Source organism: Mixophyes fleayi, chromosome 7 (assembly GCF_038048845.1).
Source record: "Mixophyes fleayi isolate aMixFle1 chromosome 7, aMixFle1.hap1, whole genome shotgun sequence".
NCBI lineage: Eukaryota > Metazoa > Chordata > Amphibia > Anura > Limnodynastidae > Mixophyes > Mixophyes fleayi.
The window spans coordinates 82599544-82621091 of NC_134408.1; the positions used below are offsets into that span (position 1 = coordinate 82599544).

General features: G+C 41.1%; 1 protein-coding gene across 3 annotated transcripts in view; it reads left to right on the forward strand.

The window, feature by feature from the left end:
* MFSD6 (major facilitator superfamily domain containing 6) overlaps positions 1 to 21548 on the forward strand; it is a 114805-nt gene that overhangs the window by 18635 nt on the left and 74622 nt on the right. For 2 of the 3 annotated variants that reach the window (XM_075180050.1, XM_075180049.1), the window contains exon 2: positions 6971 to 8585. The exons of the other annotated variant lie outside the window; for it this stretch is intronic. In XM_075180050.1, coding sequence (XP_075036151.1) covers positions 7021 to 8585 — 1565 coding nt within the window. In that variant the 5' untranslated portion in view covers positions 6971 to 7020. The remainder of the gene's footprint in view (positions 1 to 6970; positions 8586 to 21548) is intronic. 3 annotated transcript variants of the gene reach the window in all.

Here is a 21548-nt window from a genome sequence, read left to right on the forward strand (position 1 = left end):
ATCAATAGTGGGGAAACTACTGGAAGGTATTTTAAGGGACAGTATTCAGGATTACTTGGTACGCAATAAAATTATTAGTGGGAATCAACATGGATTTGTGAGGGATAGGTCATGTCAAACTAATCTAATTAATTTCTACGAGGAAGTTAGTGGGAACTTAGACATGGGCAGGACAGTAGATGTGGTCTACTTAGATTTTGCAAAGGCCTTTGATACAGTGCCACACAAGAGGTTGGTTTACAAAATAAGGGAACTGGGTCTAGAAATCAAAATTTGTACTTGGATCGAAAACTGGTTAGAGAATAGGGAACAGAGAGTTGTGATAAATGGAACATTTTCTAATTGGTCAAAGGTCTTAAGTGGAGTTCCTCAAGGTTCCGTGCTGGGACCACTCCTTTTTAATATATTTATTAATGACCTTGGTGATGGTTTAGAGAGTAAAGTTTCTATTTTTGCAGATGACACTAAACTCTGTAAGGTAATAAAATCAGAGCAAGATGTAGCTTCTCTACAGAGGGACTTAAATAAACTGGAGGATTGGGCGGCTAAATGGAATATGAGGTTTAACACAGATAAATGTAAGGTTATGCATTCAGGGATCAAAAACAAGAACGCAATCTATAAATTAAATGGAATTAATTTGGGAGAATCTATAATGGAAAAAGATTTGGGAGTGCTCGTAGACAGTAGACTTAGCAATAGTGCTCAATGTCAAGCAGCAGCTGCAAGGGCAAACAAAGTATTGGCATGCATAAAAAGGGGCATAGATGCAAGGGAAGACAGTGTAATTTTGCCACTGTATAAATCATTGGTAAGACCTCATCTTGAATATGCAGTACAGTTCTGGGCACCACTCTATAAAAAAGATATTTTGGAACTAGAAAGGGTTCAGAGAAGGGCGACAAAATTGATAAAGGGTATGGAGTCATTAAGTTATGAGGAAAGGTTAGCCAGTTTAGGCATGTTTACTTTAGAAAAGAGGCGCCTAAGGGGAGATATGATTACTATGTACAAATACATTAAGGGTCAATACAGAGAGCTTTCATGGGAACTTTTTACCCCAAGGACCATACACAGGACTCGTGGTAATCCCCTAAGGTTAGAGGAGAGGAAATTTCACAACCAGCAAAGGAAGGGGTTCTTTACAGTAAGGGCAGTCAAGATATGGAATTCATTGCCAGGGAAGGTTGTGATGGCAGATTCAATAGATATGTTTAAGAAAGGGTTAGACAAATTTTTAGCGGAAAGGTGTATCCAGGGATACGACCATGAATTTAAAATAAAGGATAGTAGTGGATATAGGGTAAAAATTGGATTGCACTATTGAGTCTGGGGGGATTTTCAAAATTGAAACAGATGGGCGGTTGCCTACTCTGGATTAATTTCAAATATAAGTGCAGGATCGCAGGAGATCCAAAATAGGTTGAACTTGATGGACTGGTGTCTTTTTTCAACCTCATCAACTATGTTACTATGTTACTATGTAATTAGTACCACCTGTGAATCTTTCAAAATGTGTCAGTCCGTAATGAATACACCCAGGGCCGGATTTACCGCTAGGCAACCTAGGCACCCGCCTAGGGCCTAGCGGTTCTCGGGGGGAAGGGGGGGGTTGGGTTCCGCAAGACTGGGGAGGGGCTACTGTGTAGGCTGGTCTCCACCCTCCCTCCTCTGTGCGACCTGATGTGTGTCACATGGGACGTCCCATGTGTGAAGGGGATGCACAGAAGACTGCACAGCTCCTAGATGTAAAAAGGTAAGTTGGGGTAGGGTAGTATATTAATAGTGTGGTGTGTATAATGTGTATGTGAGGGGCCATTGTCTGTGTGTATTATGTGTGTGTGAGGGGCCATTGTCTGTGTGTATTATGTGTGTGTGAGGGGCCATTGTCTGTGTGTATTGTTTGTGTGTGTGTGAGGGGCCATTGTCTGTGTGTATTGTGTGTGTGTGTGTGTGTGTGAGGGGCCATTGTCTGTGTGTATTGTGTGTGTGTGTGTGTGTGTGAGGGGCCATTGTCTGTGTGTATTGTGTGTGTGTGTGTGTGTGTGTGAGGGGCCATTGTCTGTGTGTATTGTGTGTGTGTGTGTGAGGGGCCATTGTCTGTGTGTATTGTGTGTGTGTGTGTGAGGGGCCATTGTCTGTGTGTATTGTGTGTGTGTGTGTGAGGGGCCATTGTCTGTGTGTATTGTGTGTGTGAGGGGCCATTGTCTGTGTGTATTGTATGTGTGTGTGAGGGGCCATTGTCTGTGTGTAGTGTGTGTGTGTGTGTGAGGGGCCATTGTCTGTGTGTGTGTGTGAGGGGCCATTGTCTGTGTGTATTGTGTGTGTGTGTGTGTGGGGCCATTGTCTGTGTGTATTGTGTGTGTGTGTGTGAGGGGCCATTGTCTGTGTGTATTGTGTGTGTGTGAGGGGCCATTGTCTGTGTGTATTGTGTGTGTGAGGGGCCATTGTCTGTGTGTATTGTGTGTGTGAGGGGCCATTGTCTGTGTGTAGTGTGTGTGTGTGTGTGTGTGAGGGGCCATTGTCTGTGTGTGTGTGTGTGTGAGGGGCCATTGTCTGTGTGTGTGTTTGGGGCCATTGTCTGTGTGTGTGTTTGGGGCCATTGTCTGTGTGTATTGTGTGTATTGTGTGTGTGTGTGTGTGTGTGAGGGGCCATTGTATTTATATTATGTGTGTGTGTGTGTAAGGGGCTGTTTGTGGGAGGGAAATAGGTTTATTTTTTAAATGGTAACACTATTAATTTAATGTTCTGGTTGGAGGGAGGCCTACTTATAAAATGTGGGTGCTATATTGATTTAACACTGGGGCTGGTTGGAGTTCACTAAATTTCATGTACCCATTTTTTTTTCCAAATAGGGTCTCCAACATTCCAGGATCCAGACAAGCAGCAACTAATCTAAAGACACAGCAGCCACAAGTGGTGAAAGTGAGAAGAACAGGTAGGAGAGAGCAGCACAGTCTGCCAACTATTCTGAATCTGGTGGGATTTATATTATGAGGAGGTCTGACTTGTTTAAATGTTGCACTATGGGATTCATGCAGAAGACTGACATATTAACATGATTATTACATTACAGCACTTTTTCATGTTTCTGTAGGTAGAAGGCTGCAGTCAGTAACTGTAGTAGCGGACGGTCTATGACGTGGTAGTGATGGGAGACTACTGTTTTTTCATTACTGGGCTTACTAACCCTGAACTACAGTTTCTTGACATGTTAATTATCTTTAACTAAACTTAGGTGTTAATCATAAAGTACAATTTGTGTGAACTGAAATGTAAGCAGTGGTGGAAGTGGGGTTTATATGGTATACCGCTACTTCTCATGCTGCCTTCAATGTAAAATAATAAAATTCCATCCACTTGTTTACATTCCCATTACATTTTTCATACCGCCACTTCTAAACTTTCACTTCGACCACTGAGCTTAATATTCATCGTATGGAGCATATGACCAGCATAATTCAAAATTCTGGTAGATCCTTTGACAAAATATGGGGTCCATGGACATTATTCTTTAACTGCTGGGACAATAACTTGCCTAGGGCACCATGAGGTCTAAATCCGGCTCTGAATACACCTGTGCTCCAGCAAAGAGATCTGGAAACGAGCTGTGAGGGGTACTTGAGGACTGGGTTCGGGAAACACTGATGTAGGTGATCCATTATTGTGCTATCTTTTATGTTCCTAATGTGCTCCCTCCATCGTTTTCTCAGTTTGCATTCTGTTATTCCTACGTACTGTTTTCTACAAATATATGTAATCGATATCAATGCATTTTTATTTTTATTTTTTTTTTGTAATCCAGGTTATAAACTCATTGATCTTTATAGTGGTCATAGATTTCACTTCTACTTTGGCAGTGTTACTTTTTTTAGGATCCACGCCTAAAAAAAGCTTTACGTTTTTTTTTTTGGTTTTTTTCAGATCCCATTTAGGTTTAGAAACCACACTTTTAACCAGAATATTTTTATGGGTGCTTTTCTATACACGATATCCCACACGCTTGAAGTTTTGAAGACTAGAGGAAAGTCTTATTGTGCGAGGGAGGGAATTTCACAATGTAGGTTCAGCCCGAAAAAAAGTTACCGAGAATGGGAGGATGTGATGAGTGGAAGAGAGACGCAGAATGGAGATATCGAGTTTCGAAATATTTTGAGACAAGTGCGGAGATATATGTTGGTGCAGTTTTGTTGATGCATTGTGTAGGTAGAAGAATTTTATATTGGATTTGTTGAAAAACAGACAACCGATGTAGAGGCTAACAGAGTGGCTCACTAGAGGAGGAACGTCTTGCAAGGAACATCAGTCTAGCCGCTGTTTGCATAATAGTAGATAGGGGCTCGAGTCTGATTTTGGGAAAAACCGTAAGGAGGGAATCGCAATAGTAATTCAGCGGGAGATGAGTTTTTGCAGTGTCTTTTGTGTGTGAGATATGTACATATTCTGGAAATGTTCTTTAGATGTGTGCAGCTGATGTAAATATAGAGTTGATCTGGGAAACAAATGATAGTTGTGAGTCAAGGACTACACCTAGGCAGTGAGCTTGTGGGTGGGATTTATGGTCATGTTGTCTTTAGAAATATAAATGTCAGCTAGGAAGCTTCTATTGTTGGGTAGGAATATTCTGTTTTTGAAAGATTGAGCTTGAGTTAGCAAGAGGCCATACAAGACTTAATGGCAGAAAGACAGTTAATAACGGAGACAGCACAGATGGTGAGAGATCAGGAGAGGATAGATAAATTTGTGTATCATCCTTTCATCATGATCATCATTTATTTATATAGCGCCAACATATTCCGTAGCGCTTTATAATTGGGGACAAAAATAGTAAACTAATAAACAAACTGGGCAAAACAGACAAAGAGGTGAGAAGGCCCTGCTCGCAAGCTTACAATCTATTGGACAATGGGAGTTTGACACATGAGTCAGCCCAGCCAGACTGCAAAGGTAAAAGTGACTCATAAGCTAAATGATCCTGCAACACAACAATGTTGGTGAAGGTGTAGTTGTATAACTGGTGGTAATAGGGTAATGTAGTGAGGTTAAGAGGGTGGTTGAGAAATATTTATAAGCTTGTCTGAAGAGGTGGGTTTTCAGAGAACGCTTGAAAGCTTGTAGACCAGAGGAAAGTCTTATTGTGCGAGGGAGAGCATTCCATAGAATGGGTGCAGTCCGAAAAAAGACCTGTAACCGGGAATGGGAGGATGTAATAAGTGTGGATGAGACACGCAGAACGGAGTTGCCGAGTTGGGAGATATTTTGAGACAAGACAGAAGATGTATGTTGGTGCAGCTTTGTTGATGGCCTTGTAGGTTAGTAAAAGTATTTTATATTGGATTCGGTAGAAAATAGGCAACCAGTGTAGAGACATACAGAGTGATTCAACAGAGAAATAGCGATCTGTAAGGAAAATCAATCTTTCCGCAGGGTGCAAAATAGATTGTAGGGGTTTGAGTCTGTTTTTAGGAAGGCCAGTAAGGAGGGAATTGCAATAGTCAATGCGGTAGATAAGTGCATGAATTAAGGTTTTTGCAGTGTCTTGGGGGTATGTGCGAATTCTGGAAATGTTTTTTAGATGTATGTAACATGATTTGGATATAGAGTCAATGTGGGGAACTAAGGATAGGTGTGAGTCAAGGATTACAACTAGGCAGCGAGCTTGTGGGGTGGGATTTATGGTCATGTTATCAACTTTTTAGAGAGGATACTGAAATCCAAAAGAGATTTTTAGTTTTCCAAGAGAAGTATGTTTAGAGCGAGAATAGCAGAGAACAGGACCTAGGACTGAGCTTTGTGGTACTCCAACTGATAATGGAAGCGGAGTGGTTTTTGTTCCAGAGAAACGAACACTGAAAGAGCGATTTAGATATGTAGGATGAGAACCAGGATAGGACAGTGTCTTGAAGTCCTACGGACTGTAGCGTTTGTATGAGGAGAGAGTGGTCAACAGTGTCAAATGCAGCAGAGAGATCCAGGAGAATTAGAAGAGAGTAATGTTCTTTAGTTTTAGCTGTGATCAAATCATTGACAAGAAGCTTGGAGGTACATGTGAGCTGAGAGATGGGGCGATAATTTGAGAGTGTTTGGTTTTAGTTTTAGGTTTTTTTTAGAATAGGAGTAATCACAGCGTGCTTGAACAGTGATGGAAAGATACCAGTAGAGAGAGTTAAATGACAGATTTTAGTTAGATGTGGAATGAGCAACGAGTACATGAGACATGGACTTCCACTTGGGGTAGCTGTGGTTATACTCCAACTGTAGCACCTGGTGGAAACTTGCAAACAAGGGAAGAAGATACAAACTGATGTTCTGTAAAATGAGGTATAATTGTAATTATTTTATTAGATAAACTCAATTAAACCTTTAATATATGTCATATCCCAGCGTCCAAGATAGTAGCCAATATTTATTGTTATATTTGCCAATGAATAAGAAAATGTGATTAAAAACAAGTTGTAAGAAAAATGTAATTTACACAAACGGTCAATGTTTTCCAATTTCAGACAAGAATAGGGGAAAAAACAAGCACTCTACTTTAATGACTGAGGACTTCACTCAACGAGGCAATACCTGATGACATAGGATTTCCTTATACTAATATAAAATCTTTGAAGAGTGTCAAAATAGTCATAACATTTGTTAGACAAGTCTTTTTACAAATTGTTTTTGTTTTTTTTACTAGCATTGAATTAATGTACATAATTTGCACTGGATCACCACAACAACCAATCAACATTGAGCTCTTTTCTGCCTAGTACAAATTAGATAATGAAAGCAAGTGTTGGGTTGCTATGATTTAGTGGAAATGTAACACCTAAAGTCAGTGTTAGTAGATTACCACTAATGCGTTTACCATGTTATGTCTTTCTGGAGTTCAGTCTTATAAACTTGTATGATATTGATGATTATAACCTAAAAGTCAATTTACATAACAATGCATTATCTAATACTCCATTTTTTTAATTGTAGGTCAGCTGCATAACTTCAGTCCTTCTGAAATATACGTTTTCTTTTAAGTCATGGCAACAGGGGACAAAGTTGCCATCTTGTCTGAGGATGAGGAGGAACAGAAAAGGAAATATATCCTTTCTGATCCTTTCAATGGTGTCACCATGGAGAATGACCAAGTTGGACATAGTGAAACTCAAAGGGTTGACGATACCTTATCTACTACAGATCAGGACATGGATTGGTTGGAAAAACACTGCGTTAAAATTAACAATGACCTTCTTATTTCTAAAGTGTTCTACTTCTTTTTTTACTCTGCATACGGCTCACTCTATCCTCTTTTACCTGTTTACTACAAACAGTTAGGAATGTCTCCCACCCAAAGTGGTCTATTAGTAGGTATTAGATATTTTATTGAATTTTGCAGTGCTCCTTTCTGGGGTGTAATAGCTGATCGTTTTAGAAAAGGAAAGATGGTCTTGCTGTTCTCAGTACTGTGCTGGGTTTCATTCAATTTGGGGATAGGTTTTGTGAAACCAGCAGCTCTATTATGTGTGCCTAATAATCCTATTCCACTCATACCCACCAACTCCAGCCCAGTTCACACAACAACTCTGTCCCATACATCTACATCAATACTGACTACCAAAGCGAGCATGACCACAGCAAAAAACAGACGAAAGAGGTATTTATATGAAGATCCCCTCACATGGGAAGCAAAAGTAGTTTCTAATTCAGAAATGTTCCACAAACAAGCTTACAGCCTATTACATCGTATGGTTAGGGAAGTAACAAATGATAGTAGCATTGGCTTGCCGGCTGGCACAGTTCCTGATACTGGAAACACTAGTTCCACAACAACCATTGATACTACCACAACAGCAATTGTTTCTACCACAAACAAGTCTCCTAATACATTGTTGCAATATAACACAGAAGATGTAGAAACAATATTCCTGTTAATTTTACTGGTGGTTATTGTTGGAGAATTTTTCAGTGCACCAGCTGTTACTATTGTTGATACAGTGACACTTCAGTATTTGGGCAAACACAGGGACCGCTATGGAGTGCAAAGAATGTGGGGTTCCCTCGGTTGGGGATTGGCAATGTTATGTGTAGGAATAGGAATAGATCACACCCACATCAGTGTCATCATAGAAGGTGATGGTTGCACTCCTCCTGATTATAAAAACTACCGTATTGCTTTTATTGTTTTTGGTGTCCTGATGTCTGTGGCACTACTTGTCTCTACTCAGTTTCGCTTTTACTATCACCATTTAAAACCAAGCGAAGAACAAAGGGAAGATCTAGAGATTTCACCTGTGGAAGCGAGTTCCCAACCAGAATCTTCTGTTCAAAATCAAAACGAAGGCAGGGTTCTAGAGGAAACAACCCAACAATTTCGGTTTTGGGATTTGGTCAAAATTATTTGCACAGTACAATATGGCTCTGTCCTATTTGTAGCCTGGTTCATGGGATTTGGTTATGGATATGTTTTTACCTTCCTTTTCTGGCACTTAGAAGACCTTAATGGGACCACAACTTTATTTGGTGTATGCTCTGTCCTGAGTCACATATCGGAGTTGACTGCTTATTTCTTCAGCCACAAGTTAATTGAATTGGTTGGTCATATCAGGTAAGCACTTGTAAAATTATATAATGACCAGTGTCTCCGAAACGTCTATTGTGTTTTATTCTCAGATCCTAGACGTACCGCCACTGGAAACGTACTTCCATTTGTGTTTATTGGCATCGTAGTTTATTTTATTGGCAAATATTTAAAATGTCATTGCAGTGAAAATCAGTAACATGTTACTTAGACATACAGAAAATGTAGATAGATTTAACTGTTTAGATTCTAAACATATAATATATAAAATAGATATAGAAATGTGTTATGAGGTGGGATTATATAATAGAAACTTTTAAAATACCTTCATTGATTATTAAAATGTATTAGATGGGATAACTAATAAAATTATGATCAAAAATATGGAACAGGGTGTGGTGTATAAATAGTATGTGTATTCTTAAATGATGATGTCCTTTAGTAGTGACATCACGTCACATATACATCTGGTCCACCAGTTAAGTATAAATTAAAAGGCACATCTAATTTTAGCTGCCTTAATTGGCCACACACTCTAATCCAGTCGATGGCAATTTCTTCCTAAATACAATTTATAATTGGGGATTCCTTTCATTGGCTATGTATTTTAATGGCCTTTCAAGGGTGCACTACATAAAGAAAGTCCATTAAAATGAATGGGAGAAGCTCTGGAAAATACTTTTAATAATAATTAAAAACTAATATAACATGTGCCACTTATGAATATTTTATTAATGTGGATGTGTTTCTATGTAACACCTGAACAGTGTTAATAATTAGTTTAGATTTTTACCATAGTGGTGCAGGTTAGAATAAATTAAAGCAGCAATCCCCAAAATGATGTGTCTTGTTTAAATATAAGTCATTGTGGCAAGTTAAAGCAAAATATTTGGGGTCTACAATTTTCCTTTTTCCCCATCAGACTGCTATTGATTTACGATTCTGGTTCTGAACTAACGTGGCAACCATAGTCGCATGTCACAGGGTGTAATCAGCAGAGAAGATTTGGAAAGCCCCTCTGAGCTCTCTCAGCAGTTTTACATCCTCACCTCCCTCTGCCATCACGTGACATGTTGAGAGCTTTGAGTCTGTGTAGCAGTTTTTGATTGCTGGAAAAAGGAGATAATTTGTAGGATTATAGCGAAGTAAAATGATCAGATACATGCTTAAAATGTACTTAATTTGCAATTAAAAGAAAAAAAAAAATCTTATGTAGGATTCCTACTTTTAAAAAAATTTACCTTACCAAGGTTGCCTTGGGGTTCAATGAAGCCCCAATATAGCTTTGTCCAGCTGTTTTCTCCCGGTTTATGTAGTTTGTCTCACAGCCTGACTAAAAATAATACAAAATCGGGGGTTGTGAGTTGCTGGGTTTTGTGAACAGAAGGACCAATCGAAAGACTGGATCACTGAGTTTGTGGTCTCTGGTCCTACCACTCGCATCTACCTCAGTAGTGATGAACAGAAATAGGTTCCATAGCTATCTGACAGTGGAAATTTAATATTTAATGACCTTTTTTCCCTAATGAAATGAGCTAGTATTACTAGCTAATGGCTAGCTATGTTTGTTGTTTGAGATGCATGAGGTATTGATTATATGCCTTACCTTTTTAATTTTGGATTTGGGCTTAATATACTCCTGTGTATATCTGGAGAACACAGAGCTACTTTTTAAAGATTGAGGTGCTCATTTGAAGGATCAAGAGGCAGTCTATGGGCCTAATTTATCAAACAAGCTTGATGTGCAACACAAAATGACATTGTTTTGTACCAGCACATCAAGGTGTACGCCTATGCTCTGCTGGTTTTATTAAATTTATCCGTTTTGTATTTGTGAAGCTTTTTATTACACTGCTTGGAATGTGTCTAGACATTCAACGTGGAGGTGTAAACTGTATCCTAATAAAGACCTCCATCTTAAAGTCATTTTGGCCACCCCATATATGATTTAAATAATCTCGCTCCACAAAATTAAATATGTATTTTGTACTTGCTCTGTCTACTCCCTTGACGAAGTTCTGCTGCAAGCTGAAATCCAGCGAGAAAACTACTGTAATAATGGTTTTTCCGTGCACTATTACCGTTGTTGCGGTAATAGTGCACGGAGCGTGAGATTCTATGCGTTTCCGCCCACAATTGAATATGCCCCTATAGGCATAGATGCCCATATATGCCCCCTGAGCCGTGAGCTGAAATCCAGCTAACTGTTACCGTAATAACTGTACTAGTTTTAACACGGCGGGGAATCCGGACAATTGAATATGCCCCTATAAGCTCTAAGCTGATTGCTGCGCATTGTTTATTTTGCAATTCATTAATAACCTGTTTGTTGCCAAAGCTAAAGAAATATTTCATGGTAGGCTTTCTGTTAGGTCAGAGAGAAAAGTTCTTCCAGACAGTTAACACAATAGATGATATTTATTTTTCTTTTGTTTAGCTTGGCATTCATATTTGCATTGAATGTTAGCAGCCTGCTGTGTTTGCTATAAATAAAAGCCTGCTTCAGCCTATAAAATGTTAACCAGATTACATTTTCTGGTAAGCAGGTGGCTAGGACCCAAAAATCAGTTACCCTTCTACAAATTGAACATCATTTGTAGAAAAAAAAATTGAATCTAGACAAATATTATTTTACTGTCAGTTGTTCGTTACGCTGAAACCCAAATCTTACTTTGTGTTTTAATTGTATACTTAAACACAGTTTGAAATATCATGTGCTATACTACTGCTTTGTTGGTAAGGCTGGATTATGTTGCTTACGTTTTTAAGTAGCATTCACCATGGGGTATTTGTGTGTAATGTGTGTGTGTGTGTGTGTGTGTGTGTGTATACATGAGCAATACTGTGCAAACGTTTTAGGCAGGTGTGGAAAAAATGCTGTAATATAAGAATGCTTTTAAAAAAAAAAAAAAGTGTTACTAGTTTTATTTTGATCAATTAGGGAAATGCCAAGTGAATGAACAAGAGACATCTAAATCAAATCAATATTTGGTGTAACCACCCTTTAGCTTCAAAACGGCATCGATTCTTCTAGGTACATTTGCACAAAGTCAGGGATTTTGTAGGATTATAGTCAGGTGTATGATTAACCTATCATACAAAACAAGTGATATTAATCATCATTTTCATATGTAGGTTGAAACAGTCATTAACTGAAACAGTTGTGTAGGAGGTTTAGACTGGTTGAGGAACAGCCAAACTCTGCTGTAAAGGTGAGGTTGTGAAAGACCGTTTCGTGGCATACACTGTGGCAAGACTGAGCACAGCAACAAGAAACAAGGTAGTTATACTGCATCAGCAAGATCTCTCCCAAGCAAAGATCTCAAAGCAGAGTTGGGTTTCAAGATGTGCTGTGCAAGTTCTTTTGAGGAAGCACAAAGAAACAGGCAATGTTGAGGACCGTAGACGCAGTGGTCTGCCAAGGTGACTATGTATCAAATGAAAGACTCTTCATGCTTGCTCTCGAATCTATATCAGATTGTTCACCTGTAAGTGTCAGTCTATCAGTCTATCAGCTGGAGAGAATTAAATACACTGCATGGTTTGAGTGTACAATAAACTCTGCTTTATTAGTTACAAGTCCCTATCTATATAGCAAAAATTACGTATTGCAGAAAAGTACGCCTCAAAAGGTTTTAACACTCGTGCTCCCTTTACACAGATGTTACTATATTCTCTCATTATCACACAGGAATACTCCCCAGAGGGGGGATTGGCTTATCTCCTGTCTGCTATGTCCAAGGCTATAAGCATAGTCTTGCAAATAATGAATTACTCCTACAAAACGGGTGCATCTAATTGTCTTTAAGCTATAACAACAAAATGGCTATAAGACAACAATATGGCTTCAGCTTGGCAAAATCACATTTCTCATTGTTTTCCTTCAAAATGGATGTCCAGCAGTGCCATCAGCTCAGAATAACAATAAATAACAGTGGGACACAGGTACACCCATCTACTGTTTGGAAAAGTCTGTCTAGGAGTGGTCTTCATGGAAGAATTGCATCCAAAAAGCCATACCTTTGATGTGGAAACAAGGCCAAGTGAATCAACTGTGCACGAAAACATAGGGACTGGGGTGCAGAAAAATGACACCGGGTGCTCTGGACTGATGAGTTCAAAATTTGAAATATTTGACTGTAATAGAAGGCAGTTTGTTTGCCGAAGGACTGGAGAGCGATACAATGAGTGTCTGCAGGCAGATGTGAAGCATTGTGGAGGTTCCTTGCAAGTTTTGGGCTGCATTTCAGCAAATTGGGGATTTGGTGTCCTCATTGCAGAGAAGTACAGGCAGATACTTGTCTATCATTCAATGCCAACAGGGAGGTGTCCAATTGGTTCCAAACTTATTCTGCAGCAGGACAAGGACCCCAAATATACAGCCAATGTCATTAAAAACTATCTTCATCGTAAAGAAGAGCAAGGAGTACTGGGAGTGATGATATGACCCCCACAGTGCCCTGATTTCAACATCGAGTCTGTCTGGGATTACATGGAGACAGAAGGATTTAACAAGCCTGCATCCAGGGCCGGATTAAGGGGGGGGCACAGGGGGCATGTGCCCCGGGCCCCCCTCTCTCAGGGGGGCCCCCCGGACCAGCTGTGGCTCTTTTTGCTGCCCCCAAATGTCAGTCTACAGGGGGCAGCACAGGGTTCCGTTTTTAAGTGCTCTGTCGGCACTATAAGCACAGGTAAGCTTTTGCTTTTTTTTTTTTGAGTGTTCTGGGCTTCCTTAGCTGCGTGTAGATGACAGTGTGAGGAGGAGCAGAGAAGAGCTGCCCTGCCTGTCTGTGGGGGATAAGGTAAGTTAAGATCTGCTGTGTGTGTGTGACTTTGTGTGTGTGTGAGACTTTCTGTGTGTGTGTGTGTGTGTGTGTGAGACTTTCTGTGTGTGTGTGTTTGTGTGACTGTGTGTGTGTGTGAGACTTTCTGTGTGTGTGACTGTGTGTGTGTGAGACTTTCTGTGTGTGTGTGTTTGTGTGAGACTTTCTGTGTGTGTGAAACTTTCTGTGTGTGTGTGTGAGACTGTGTCTGTGTGTGTTTCAGCCAGAGGAGGAGGTGATTATGAAAATGAAGGGGATAATTGTGGACAAGGAGAGTGTGATTTATGGACAAGGAGGGGGTGATTTATGGACAAGGAGAGGGTGATTTATGGACAAGGAGGGGGGGTGATTTATGGACAAGGAGTGGGGGTGATTTATGGACAAGGAGAGGGGGTGATTTATGGACAAGGAGAGGGGGTGATTTATGGACAAGGAGAGGGGATGATTTATGGACAAGGAGAGGGGGTGATTTATGGACAAGGAGAGGGGGTGATTTATGGACAAGGAGAGGGGGTGATTTATGGACAAGGAGAGGGGGTGATTTATGGACAAGGAGGGGGTGATTTATGGACAAGGAGGGGGTGATTTATGGACAAGGAGAAGGGGTGATTATGGACAAGGAGGATGTGATTATACAAATAGAGGGGGTTGCAGAGTGACAACCCAGGAAGGGAAACCAACGCTGGTGAGAAGGGGATTGAAGATGCTAAGTAGGTGGGGAATGAGGAGTGAGAGGGAAGATAGAGGATTAAGATGAAGAAGAGGATTGAGGAGTGGGATGTTGGGGATATAAATGGAGAACAGAGAAGTACGATGTGCTCAGACCTAGATTGTCTATTTATTGTGGACCCTCTCTCCATGCCCCAGGGAAGTAGCATTTCTAAAAGTGGGCATTATGGGAAAAATGACAAAATTATGGCCATTCTGTTAGCTCTCCTAAAGAGGACATACACTTACTTTATATGGAAACGTATAATGTACAAAATGTAATATGCCTCCATGCTAGCTCTGTTGCCTTGCAACAAATCAGGCCTGCTAGTGCTTAGCTGGACTAGGCTGTTAGGGATAACCAATATATACTTACATATAGTAAGGTTATTTTGTTAATTATTTGTGGAGTGATTGTGAGGTATTTAATGTGTGCTTGAGTTTGGGGAGAAGGAGTGCTATTTATTAAATGTGAATATGAATTATAAAATGTTGGCAATGGTTTTGAAAAATAGGTTTATTTATTACATGTAAATGCTATTCATTTACACCAGGCTGTTTGGTGGAGAGGGAAATAAGTTTATTAAATGTGTACGCTATTAATTAAATGTCGGGGCTGCTTGGGGAAAATAGTTCTATTATTAAAAGTGAATAGTATTAATTTAATTTAATTCCAAATTTGGGGCTGGTTGCAGGGAGGGAGGCCTAATTATTAAAGGTTGTGCTACTGATTTATTAACCGGACTTTTTGGGGACTCCTAAACTTTATGTACCTGTTTTTGTTTCAAAATAGGCCCCGACATTCCAGAATCTACACAAGCAGCAACTGAGCTTAAGACACCAGCAGCCACAGGTGGTGAAAGTGTCAACAGCAGGTAGGAGAGAGCAGGGCCATCTTCCAACTGTTCTCAATATGGTGGGACTGTCCAGAATTTGGGTGACTGTCTCACTTAGTTAGGATTTGGTCTGACTACAAGGACAGTTGGGAGGTATGTCCTACTTCACACTGTTATTCTTGTGAAGGCAGAGTTGTGTGCATCTAACAGTAGTGCACATAGCATTGCCTGTTTATTTGTTTAAAATGAATATCATATTCGACAATATGGGGCCCCCCTGTCTTAAGTGCCCCGGGCCCCCCAGAACCTTAATCCAGCTCTGCCTGCATCTACAGAAGTCTGCGGTCCAAGATGTTTGGAACAACTTCCATGCCGAGGCAAAAGGTGGTAACACTAAATATTGATTTGATTTAGATTTCTCTTCTGTTCATTCACTTTGCATTTTGTTAATTGATAAAAATAAACTATTAGCACTTCTATTTTTGAAAACATTACTACTTTGCAGAATTTTTTCCACACCTGCTTAAAACTTTTGCCGCATATTGAATGCCTGCTGTGAATGGATCACTTATAAGTAACTTATGGTATACATTTATTTAAAGGAAATAGCGCAGGGCGCTTATTTATATAATTGCAAATGCACTTATTTTTTGATAGTGTATATTTTGGTAAGGGAAATCTTTATTTCTGAGACCAGGGAAGAAACTCGTTTGTTTTAACCTTGTGAGAGGAAATGCATTATTTCTGATGTATCTATCTGATACAATAAGCCTTTGTTTAGAAATAAATAAAAAATAAATAAAAAGATAATGGCTAGAGAAAGTGTGCATCGACAACCATTCAGCTGCCTAACAGATGTCCATTGCCGATGCATGGGTTCTATGTGCACAGGAGTTCGCTACTGCCCTAGTTTAATGCGCCTTCAGTATACTAGGTACTTCACGCCCTTTCCCCCTGTAGGCTTGTGCCAATGTGGATTTGGATGGGGCATGTACTTTGCAAGGACCTTCAGGAAGTACAAATAGTTGCTTTGTCTTCCTCAGATTTTTTTGTCCTGATGATGTACTTAGATATAGCTCTTACCACATCTAGAGTATGGAGACGTGTTTCGTCACTATTAGTGGGATGAGGGTAGAGAGATGGCAGAATCAACTTCTGATTGATGTGCAAGGAGGGTACCACCTTGGGTAAATAATCCGGATTCGTCTTCAAAACTACTCTAATTTCATAGATATTCAGAAAGGGTTCTTCACACCACAAAATATGTATGTCCCCTATTCGATGAGCCGAAGGGATAGCCACCAAAGATAGCACCTTCAGAGTGAGGCATCTAAGAAATATGTCTTGCAATGATTAAAAGGATAGGTTGTTAAGGCATCCAAAACAATATTAAGGTCCCAAGGAGCCAAGATTGGTTTCCGTCTTGGGCGTAACCTCTTTAGTGCCTGAAAAAACTGGAAAATAAGACCTTGACATGCTAGTTTGATATCAAGAAGGATGCTAAGGTCAGATACTTGTACCTTTTTAATGTAGCAGGTGTTAGTCCTTTAACAAAACCATCTTTGAGAAATTCTAACCCATCCGGCATACTGGCAGACATGGGACCCTTCGCCATGTTCCCTGCCCAAGAAATATATTTTTTCCAGATTCTGTAAACATAGGAGTTCTTTTTCCTGGCCTGAATTAGAATATCTGTTACTTCATCTGAGACCTCTTCGGATTTTAGTAATTGCCTCTCAGTCTCCACGCCATCAAACTCAGTGAGTTTGAATTTGGATGTAAAACTGGACCCTGATGTATGAGGTCTGGCGTGATCGGTAACGTCCATGGTTGTTCCAGCAACATTCTCTGTGCTACAGCGTAATGGGGACGCCTCGGCCATGCTGGGAGGACCGCTATCAACTCCACTCTTTCTTTTCTTATTTTCCTAAGTATCTGAGGAATGATTGGAAAGGGAGGAAATGCATACCCCAGTTTGAAGTTCCACTGTATTGACAGGGCATCTATCCATAGAGCCCTGATGTCTCTGTGACGGGAGTAGAAGAGGCGTACCTTGGCATTGCTTCCTGTGGCCATAAGGTCTATTTCTGGTGTTCCAGATTTGTGTTGTACCAGTTGAAAGACTTCTTCGTGCTGCTCCCATTCCACTGGGTGGACTTGGTGTCTGCTTAAGTAATCCGCCTGCTACGTGAAGGGCTGAGAGAGATCTCCGATTCAACTCTGCCCACTCCATTAACGCGGTTATTTATGCCACCATGGCTCTGCTCTTGGTACCGCCTTGCTTGTTTATGAATGCAACCACAGTCCTGTTGTCGGAGAAGACTTGTAGATGCTTGGCTCGTAGATAGGGCTGGAAGTACTGAACGGCACGCCAGACTGCTCTCATGTTTCCCTGAAGAATTCTCTCTTCGTCTCGCCAAGTGCTCTGCGTGACCATATCTTTCATGTGAGCAGCCCAAACTAGTGCACTGGTGTCTGTGGTAAGGACATACCAGTCTGGCACCGAAAGAGTCACAACTTGTTTTCTCAGGCCTGGGAGTTGCCACCATCGTAAGGACTGCCTTGTTGACCTTGAGAGGTTGACTTTGGAGTCTAGAGACTCTACTGTACGATCCCATTGTGCAAAGAGGTTTGCTTGAAGATCTGTCATATGCCATCTTGCCCACGGGAGTATTCCTATTGTTGAGGAAAACATTCCTAGGAGGCGCAGACATGTTTGTGCTGACACACAAGGTTGAATTTGAACTTCATGCGTTAAGGACTGGATTTTGTCCGTCCTTTCTTGAGAGATGCGGATTTGTATGTTGTTGTATTTATTTGCACTCCTAGAAACACAAGGTCTTGTGACTGTGTCAGATGGCTTTTTGATACATTGACTAACCAGCCGTGCTGTTGCAGAAACTGGATTACTTGGGCTGTAACCTCCAAGGCTACTCCTTCTGATTCTGCCGAAATTAAATATCGTCCAGATACGACCACAAAGTCACACCTCTTTCCCTGAGTGCCGCTATGAGAACTATAAGGACCTTGGTCAATGTTCTTGGAGATGTGGAAAGGCCAAATGGAAGACAAGTGAATTGGAAGTGACGTCCTTGAATGCAAAATCTCAGGAATTGCCGGTGACTGAATGTAATCGGGATATCAAAATATGCATCTTATAAGTCTATTGCTGTCAGAAAATCTCCTGTTTTCACTGCTTTGAGAATTGAGTTGACAGATTCCATCCGGAAATGTTTTGCTTGTACATAGCAGTTGAGAGCCCTTAAATCTAGCATTGTCCTGCAGGCACCTGATGGTTTCTGGACGAGGAATAATTTGCAATAGAACCCCATGTTTCCATGACTTGTCGGTACTGGTACAATAGCCTTTGTTTTCACCAGGCCTCTTAGGCTTTCCTCCAGCGCTTGCTGTTCTAAGGGAGACAAGGGGCTCCTTGGCTGAATAAATTTGTTTCCCACTGGGTATGTATGGAATTCTATGGCATAACCCTTGGTGACTATCTTCTGAACCCATTTGTCTTGTGTGGTCTGAATCCAAACTTTTGCAAAGCGTGATATCCTGCCACCCACTGGAGTTAGTGGAGACTGGATCTGTAGATAGTCATTGGGATCTCTGCTGTCCTTGTTTCCCCCTTTTTGGTCTAAAGGGCCTGAAACGACTGTCTTGCCATATTATCTTGATGTCTAGAGTATTGTCTCCCTGGCCATTAGGTACATGCCTCCCTGAACTGTTGTTTTGGAGAATAAGAGCGAAAACGTCTCGCCTTTCTGTCCTGTGGTAAGTGATTGGCATTGCCACTTGCAAGCTTCTGCATTAGATTAACCAGCTTTTCACCAAACAAGAAACTGCCTTCATATGGAAGCGTTGTCAGACGGCTCTTGGATTGATGATCTGCTGCCCACGGATGTAGCCAGAGCGCCCTCCTTGCTACAACCGCCGTGGTCATGCTCCTGGAAAAGAAAACAATCGTATCCAACAAAGCTTCACACAGGAAATCAATTGTTTTCTGCATAACCTCTAAGAATTTAAGAAGATATAACCTATTTATCTTATCCTCAATGTCTGTATGTAGAGTACTGTCCCACAGCCTCAGGGCTTTAGCTACCGAAGCCATGGCTATCCCAGACTTTAGAGTTATGCCTGAGGTGATGTGTAATTTCCTGAAGGAAGTTTACATTCTCCTATCCATAGCATCTTTTAATGGACCCCCCATTATACCACGGGAGAGTGGTCTTTGAGGATAAGCCAGCTATGGCTGAATCCACCTTAGGCACAGAACACAATCAAGTCTTTAACCACTTTATGCATATGGAACACTCTAGACTTCACTTGGTGCTCTGAAAACTATACATCCTGTGGTTTAATTGGTACAGGTGGATCCTCAATACCTAAAGACTTGTTAATATGCTTAAGTATATTATTCACAGTATCCAAGTTAAACATCCTGGGATCCTCTTTCACTTCCTCCTCACTATCTGACTCCGAATCCCATTCCTGAGCAGAACTAAATGTTTCAGAGGATGACCCTGGTCTTACTTCCTCCATATCTTCTGCTATAGGGATCCTGTCCCTTATCTTTCTCTGTTCTGGGGCCTGATACTCTTGCATTGCTTTAACCATTCATGAAAAGAACTGCTTAAATTGTTCAGGGGCCCAGGCTCCTCTACCGTTTCTGGGGTGCATGACACACACAACAGACCAGTACAATCTTTTGGTAAACAGAAATCACAAGCTGCACATACATGATTCTTCAGTTTATATTTCTTTTTACTCTGCACAAGCTCCACAGAGGTACTGTAAACGATAGCTTACTTAGGTCCTTTTTTCTATCTAAGAGTAACAAAAAAAACCCTTTTTAAGGGGTGTCCTTCAGGGGTGTCCTTCAGCTTTTTTGGGGCGGGTTCCTGGTCCATAGTGCACTATCCAGGTAGCTGCTAGGTCAGGCAACATCAAACACCAAGCCAATACTGAGCCTCATAAATGAGCTGCAGCTGCTCAACACCGTGCCTGCATTTGACCTCAACCAGGTGAGCCTTTAGCAGATTATTTTACAACCTCACCTGTTCTCATCCTGACAGGTGAGGTAAACGATTTCCAAGTGTGTACGCCCGCCAGCAGTCTTAATAAACTTCAAAGAGGCAGACATGTTTGTCCGGCACTTGTCCCGCTGGAGCTGTTATCCAAACAGCCAGCTTAGAGGAAAGCCAGAAAAACCTCCAGGTAAGCCCTCTAGAATATAATAAAATAAAAAAAACCCCAAAAAAAACCACTCACTACACTACCTGTCCTATACACTGCTGAGACAGGAAGAAATTACACTGAGAAAGAGGAGGAGGTGCCTTATATAGGGACCAGGTGGGACAAAATTCTTCCTGTCTACACTAGCTGATTAGGGATTAACCCATTGTAAGGGCTGCCATGGAGTAGGGAAAGGAGATATAGATATATGTAGAGCATGGCCGGATTAACCCTAGGGCTTACTGGGCTACAGCCCAGGGGCCTCAGGCATCCAGGGGGCCCTTGAAAGTGCTCAACAGCATTATTGATCGGTCGGGGGCGCCCCCAGCGCGATCAATGCTGCTGAGCACTTTCACTGCGGTCCTTCCCCAGCGAGCTGTAGTCTCCTTACTGAGGAGATCTCAGTAAAGAGCGTACATCGCGCCGGGGTAGGGCTGCAATGCCAGGAGAGAGTGGTAAGTGCCTTGGGGGCGGCTCGGATCACGGGGGGGGGGGGGGCTCACGGGGGAATGGAGGCCCCCTTAGCCCAGGGGCCTCCATTCCCTTAATCCAGCCCTGATGTAGAGAGAGATACACATTTACATTCACGCACATTTTATAAAATATATATATATATATATATATATATATATATATATATATATATATATATATATATATATTATATGTATGTGTGTTTTTGGTTTTTTTTTAAATATTCTTCAGATCACTAAATAATGTCACAGATGGATATACTACAACAATGTTTTATTTTGGAACAAAGCAGAGAAACAAGGTCAGTACAGGTGTTGATTTCAAATGTGATACAGAGTGCCAACAGTCTGGCAAGTTATAATCTAAGGCAATGGTTCCCAAACTGTGCGCCTAGGCTCCCTGGGGTGCCTTGGAGATCTCACAGGGGTGCCAGGGCCAGTGGTAAGCAAGGCGGGGGACTACTTTGTAATTATTTTGGCTTAGGGGTGCCTTGAAATTTTTTTGGAAACCCTAAGGGTGCCTTGAATTGAAAAAGTTTGCAATCCACTGATCTAAGGGTTAGATTACTACAATCACGGTATTGCCTCTAATCTCAGTCTTTCCCCAAACGAATACACAATCTCTCTCAGGGCAGGGTCTTTTAAACCCCATCAAGGATCCAGTGGGAACTGACAGTCCCCTGTCTGTGGGCATCTTTGGACTGGTTTAGACTCCTTACTAACCAAACCCTCTGTGTGGATACTGGATCCTTTAGATCACTCGGACCAATACCAGGTGTACCTTCAACACCATTTTATTATTACCGAAGGTGTATTTTAACATGGAACAGCAAAAGAACAACTTTCAAAATATACAATACATGACCGCAAGATGAGAAACAATGTTCTGCAGGTGGCACTTCAGTGTCTCTA